At 39.0% G+C, this 6,440-nt stretch overlaps 1 protein-coding gene across 5 annotated transcripts in view; it reads right to left on the bottom strand.

The window, feature by feature from the left end:
* TMEM45A (transmembrane protein 45A) overlaps nt 1–6,440 on the bottom strand; it is a 75,243-nt gene that overhangs the window by 17,328 nt on the left and 51,475 nt on the right. For all 5 annotated transcript variants that reach the window (XM_008570351.1, XM_008570349.1, XM_008570347.1 and 2 more), the window contains one exon: nt 1,043–1,235. In XM_008570351.1, coding sequence (XP_008568573.1) covers nt 1,043–1,232 — 190 coding nt within the window. In that variant the 5' untranslated portion in view covers nt 1,233–1,235. The remainder of the gene's footprint in view (nt 1–1,042; nt 1,236–6,440) is intronic.

Genomic DNA, 6,440 nt, shown 5'->3' on the forward strand with positions numbered 1-6,440 from the left:
CAGAGCTATTTCAGACTGTCAATGCTGATGATCATAGTTCTACTGCCTATACCAATCTAATGACTAAGATAGATCCTGAATGATTTGGGGTTTGGATTTGCAAGATCAGTCCTATAGAGGCTGATTACTTCCTTCTTAGATACTACATCTTTGGGTAGATGTCACAAAGGATGGGGCTGTGCTTGTTTCTGGATAAAAATGCTAAAGAATTCAGCTTTCTCCCAATTACAGATAACTGAAAAAGCCCAGACTGATACAGCATATGTTCTAGTCAGTTATATAACAGTTAAACGTTCTTAGAGATGTTGCCTTATTTGTTAATTTATAGAATTTGGCAAGAAAAGTTCTCCCTTGGAAAATTACTCTGTAATTTGATGGCCACAGCAAAGACCTACTGCTGTGAAAAATGCATGAAGAAATCTAACAGGAAAATGGGAAGTCCTGCTATCATGAAGGAGAAGCTGCAGAAGAACTCTAAAAACACAGAACATTTTCATAAAATCCTTATAGTCAATAGAAAGGCCTTAGAAGTCATCTGGCCTAACCTATTTCTCCAATTTAGGATCCAAGATAAAAGGCTGAGTGCATGAAGCAAGGTCTTCTTCTGTCTTCACCCCTCTCTATAGCCTATCACCAGTGATTTATAGAAGGAAATAATCAATGATTATTGAAGTTTTCACACAATCATTTAATTATTTTGGTGTCTTTTGCAAAATAATTTCTGATAGGGTTTATTCTTTCAGGAATCAGAACAATTCACACAAAATTATTTCAGAGGCTCCAATTCTACAAAGAAAATTCACCTTGACTGGGGAGGCAAGTTAACTACTAAGACTAATTCATTAACGAATAGGCTTTTGTATAAGCCTAAAGTATCACCTTCCTGAAGTATTATATCAGTTAGAAATTATAATTAGAATGTGTTAAAAATAAATTTTTGAAAAAGATTATTTTAGCAATTTCTTGATTTTATATTGAATCTTCTCTTTGTATGTGAAAACACCCAAAAGGAGAAAACAGAACACAGAAATGACCCACTCACCAGTTAAAGCCATGCCAAACAATACAATTCCCTCCAAAATTTCTATTCGATGGAATAATACTTTGGAACCAACGTAGCATGTCCGCTTTTGTTTTTTGCAGAGATACTTCAGAATACTCTTTGTACTCCACCAAAGACCAGTGATAAAGAAAAAGGTTCCAGGGAGGGCATGACCTCTGAAGCTCCCCATGATCTATAAGGATAAGAGTACACGGAAGATAAAGACATTTCATTCCTGGAACCTGGTCAAATCATCACTTGTTCCCGTAAAGTACACTATCGTCTGATAATTATAGATACATCACTGATTAAGAGGATCCTGTACTATTGTTAACAGAGGTAGATCCCACTACATATCAGCAATACCAATAAAAAGAAAAAAAAAATACCATGTACTAGGCACTGTGTCAAGTGTTTTACATGCTGTTTCTGACCTAATTTTTGCAACATAACTATGAATGAAGGATTATTACTTCATTTTCAGTTAAGATACAGGTTTAGAGAAGTTAAGTGACTTGCCCAAATCTCACAACTATTAAGCAAAACTTTTGTTATTTTTAACACAGAGCTCGAAAGGATTTCTTAAGATGACAGTATGTATTTCACCATGAAGTTGTCCTGTAAGCATATTTGAAGGAAAGTAATGTGAAAGTTTTATGTTTAAAACCTGAAGTGATGTGGAATTGCCTACAATTTTTTTAAGTAAGTAATTGCAAAGTATCAAGCACCAAGTGTGTGAAAGAGACCATTAGTGTTTGTCAAATGTCTGTGTGCTCCACCCCACACTTTTCCCAGCCTCTTCTCCAACTAGACAGGAACCATGTTTTTAGTTCTGGCTAATGGACTGTGAACAAAATTGGCACATGTTACTTCCAGACTGAGTCAGTGAAGAGTCTACGTGACTCCTTTATCTCTCTCTTCTCTTGCCTTGGTAATCTTGTCTTAGCATATCTGCAACACAGAGGACAGTCAAACAGCCTGCCTCAGATTTTGCAAGAAACAGTTCTTTATTGCGCTAAGCCATTGAAACTTTGAGGTTTGTTGTTAAAACAGATTTGCCCCACCCAGCCAGACAGATCCCAAGCCAAATCAAATTGCGAATTTTGTCTAAACATTGCCACATGGCAGAGTCGCCTCTGGCTAAAAACAGAAATACCCTCCATTTTTGATGAGCGCTATAGAAAATCAGTCTTGAATTATGTGAGTTTTTGATTATGTGAACAGCCCTTTGTTCAAACGTATTGTACCGTCAACAGAATAATAAAGAGTCCAGAATCATCCTTGTGATCTGACACTAGGCAAGATCCAAGAAAACTCATGAAAGGGGATGCCAGGATTCCCCCTGGCCCAACAGACTTCTTTATTTCCTTGGGTGAGTACACGACCTCTCATTTCAGAGCAGAACCTTTTGGGTTACTTCCACACCCCTCTGATACAACTGTGAAGCTTTGGGGAAATTGTAAAACTGACACAAATACTAAAATCCTCCTAAATCTCCAGCCAGGACCCCAGGTGGACACTTAAGGACACCCTTGAATCATCTAAACCATCCAAGAGACTCAGACACTATATTATCACAAAGTGCTAAGTGCAGACTCTTGTCCTAGCTCTGACTCTGGTGGTGTGGTTTGGGGCATATCCCTTAACCTCCCTGAGACTTAGTTCTTAATTAATAAAAGGAGGAGGAGGGTCTAGATGATACCTGAGTCCCTTCCTGCTCTAACAGTCTCTGATTCATTATCCTAACTACCACTTATATCACTGAGTTCTCCTGCTTTGTTTTGATTTATGCAACGATATGGAATTGAGAAAATACATCTAGACTAAATTTTTTGAACTTTTTTAGAAAAGAGTTTATATGATTCAAGAAGCCTTAAACAATTTATATTCCTTAGTACAGGAAACCCACTTATAGATATTTATCCTGAAGATATAATTGGAAATACAGGCACCAAATTAAAAACAATATATATGTAAAATTAGAAGAATGCTTAAATAAGTTATGTAACCATTAAAAATAAGGTTTTCAAATAACATATGATAGGGGATATAGTTAATGAAAGAATAGGATAAAAAAAATGAGAGGAAGGAGCTGTGGATTCAGACTGACTAGGTCTGAATACTGTATCATTTACTAGCTACACAACTTTGGGCAAATTATTTAACTTCTCAGTGCCTCAGTTTTCTCTTCTGTAAAAATGGGACAAATAATAGTACCTACTCATAAAATTAAAATGAGTCACCCTAAAGCAAATAACCTAAAGTACCGTTAAATAAGCTCAAGCTATCCTCAACCCACCTCATATTCTACATCACCCTAAATTGAACTAATCATCTATGTACCCATCCACTGCCAGAAAATAATTTTCCTCCAGTTACCTATTTTGGTTGATAACGCCACCATTCACCCACTTGCCCAAACCCAAAATATGAAAAACATTCTAGAATCTATTTCCCAAAAAACTAATTTGGTTATTGAAACCTATCACCTCTGGGGCCTAACATCAGCCCTCTGCCGCCCCAAACTTGGCTGACTTCTGCTAGCCCCTTCAATTTCATCTGCCTAGGGAATTCCTCCCTGGCAGCATCAACAGAGGAGGGCCCATTATACCTTCTCAAGGCACCTCAGTCCCCACCATAATGAATTCTTCATGTGATTAGTTATTAAAGGTCTGTCCTCCTCATTAGTCTCTGTGACTATTGTGAGAGCCTGTGTAGCAGACAATTGGGGCCTCTGAGAAGTTAGGGGCCTGGACCAACTCCTTTTTTTTTTTTAGGTTCTTGGTATATTAAAAAAGGAAGACAATGCCAAAACAGAGTTATGAAAATTGTGGTTGCTTTTAAATGTTTAGAATTACCTAATAAACGCTTTTAACATACAAGCAAAACATTTTGCCTCTGTCATAGATAACATGAAATTTGGAAATCTGGGCTGTTCCAGAATGTGCATCTCTAAGCCAAATAGTCCTCCCAACCCACCTCCATGACCAGCTAAGAGGCTCCTGCTTCCCCCAAAGGCTGAGAGGATCAATGTATCTCAGCACATCCATTTGAATGTAATAAGGAGGCAAAGTGGAGTGGCTGAAGGTTTTTGTAGAAGGATATGAGGTGATCAAAAGCAGGAAAATAAATGAGTTTTCCTACTTCAGTTACAGAACTTCTGTATCTTTGGCCTTTTGTCTGAAACAACCTAATGGTTCCAATTTTTCTGTGTTTCAAAGATCCAAACAAAATGAAGTCACAGCATTGACTTTGACCCTTGTCTATCTAAGGCACCCAACAGACCCAGTTTCTCCTGGCAATGAAAATGACATTCANCCCTTGTCTATCTAAGGCACCCAACAGACCCAGTTTCTCCTGGCAATGAAAATGACATTCATTTTACTTTACTTTCATTGTAAGGAGAAAAAATTGCCTATGCCCACAAACATCACTTTGCTCTTATCTCCTACAAGTTATTATCTATATCTACCTCTTGTTCCCTGCTTTATTGTTGTGTACAGGTGTAACTTACTGCTTGTAAAAGCCAAGTAGCACAGAGTTTAATTAGATCTAAACCCAAAGAGTAGACTCATTCTCCTTTGAAGGAGAGCACAAGTCTTTCCTCACCCACAAAGTAGAACACGCTTGCTGGGCAGCCAGCAAAAATCCCAGGGAAAACACCACTGTAGGAATCGAGAAGGGCCTTCCTCAGGACCCTCCCAGTTTGATCCCACCACTTGCAATTTCCCGGAGAAAGTGTTTCACCTAGCGCTGAAACAGTGGTCTGCAAGATTCAATCACTGGCTTCCAGTTGTGGTTTATCCTAAAAGCTCACACTTCTCCCCCACCCAAAGAAACCCTCCCCTCTTATTGACACCAAACATCATCCTCTGGGCTGCAGACAAAAGACAACTCCCCATATCCCCATTGGCCCCTTTCTGCTGACAACCCTCCAACATATACACACATTCACTCACCACCCAAAAGGAAGTTTAAACTCTGGCACGTCTAAATCCCAGGTGTTAATTCCCAGGTGTTACAGCCACACAAAACATAGATCATGCCTACACACGGAAAGAGGAGAGAACTCAAAATAGCCCAGAAAGAGAGATTCAACAATGTTCTTGGTGGATTNGAAAGAGGAGAGAACTCAAAATAGCCCAGAAAGAGAGATTCAACAATGTTCTTGGTGGATTCTCAACAAAATAGCTAACTTCAACATAAAATGAACACCATGATGAGAAAACAAACTAGAATTTCATCTTGAGCCACCACCAAAATAAAGTATTCCTCAGTCTTAATTAGTGACGCATATTCCAAGATGCAATTGTTTATTCCAATACACTAAATAAATTCTTGAGCTTCACGGTATTATTTGCCTTAACACTCAAAGTGTATACAAGCACATGAAGCTTTAAAATTTCTTAATTCTCCATCATTTCATACCAGCACTTTCTCTCCCAAATTTCAACCATTTTGAAAGAGTTCTCTTAAATTGTCCTTACCATCATACTTCCTTCAATGTCAAGTCCAACTCTGTTCTCTTCTCTCAAGAATGTATAACGGTTCCAGACTCAAGAAGGAAAAGCAGATGCTGAGTGGCCTTAAATCTAAAATTATCTACTCTTCCTCCTTCGAGACTAAACAAATGTGCTCCTATCTTTCCAGCATGAAGTTGAGCAGATAAACCTTCAGACTATGTCACAATGCATTTAAGTCCAAGGAACACACCCTTTTGAACATCATGCCTCCCTGTCTAAACATTGTGCCAGAGGGTAGTCCCAGTGACATTCATCTTGCCATCCCGCCTACCAGGCCACTGGCCTCAGTGATGTTCCACCTGCTCTGAGAACCAAAGCCAATGGAACATACTACCTCTCTTCCAGGCCATCAAGATGGACAGAAGGGGATGATTATAGCAGCAGTAATATAATAGATAATGTTCCATAAGTCCTAAGAAGATAAACTATATTTTAACATTCAGTGCCTCGAGCAAAAGATTGCCACAAGTGGCATTGAAGTCATGACCAAAACTTAAGTTATAGAAATAAGAAAAGATAATGGATAACACTGCTGTAGGTCAACAATGAGTCTCAAAGCATTTGGAACACTGATCATTGCCTGCATTGCATAGAGGCGCTTCAGGTGCTTGAGGCACTCATTGGAGAGTAGACATGGTCCTGGCTTACAACAGAACACCCACAGTAGATTGAGAAAACCAGAAAAACAAAAATAAGAAAACATGTCCCCTAACAAACTAGCTACAACAAGTTCTATGAGAGTCGTTAAGATGCTGGCATGCCTAAGATGGCGAGGAGGCTCCATAGGAGAAGGGCACCTGGTAGAGGAGGTAATTCTACAGCAGTGTAGTGGAGGCAGAACCTGCAGTGGCCAGGGGACAGTGAAAGGAAGCATC

Source organism: Galeopterus variegatus, unplaced genomic scaffold (assembly GCF_000696425.1).
Source record: "Galeopterus variegatus unplaced genomic scaffold, G_variegatus-3.0.2 Scaffold596, whole genome shotgun sequence".
NCBI classification, from domain to species: Eukaryota; Metazoa; Chordata; class Mammalia; order Dermoptera; family Cynocephalidae; genus Galeopterus; species Galeopterus variegatus.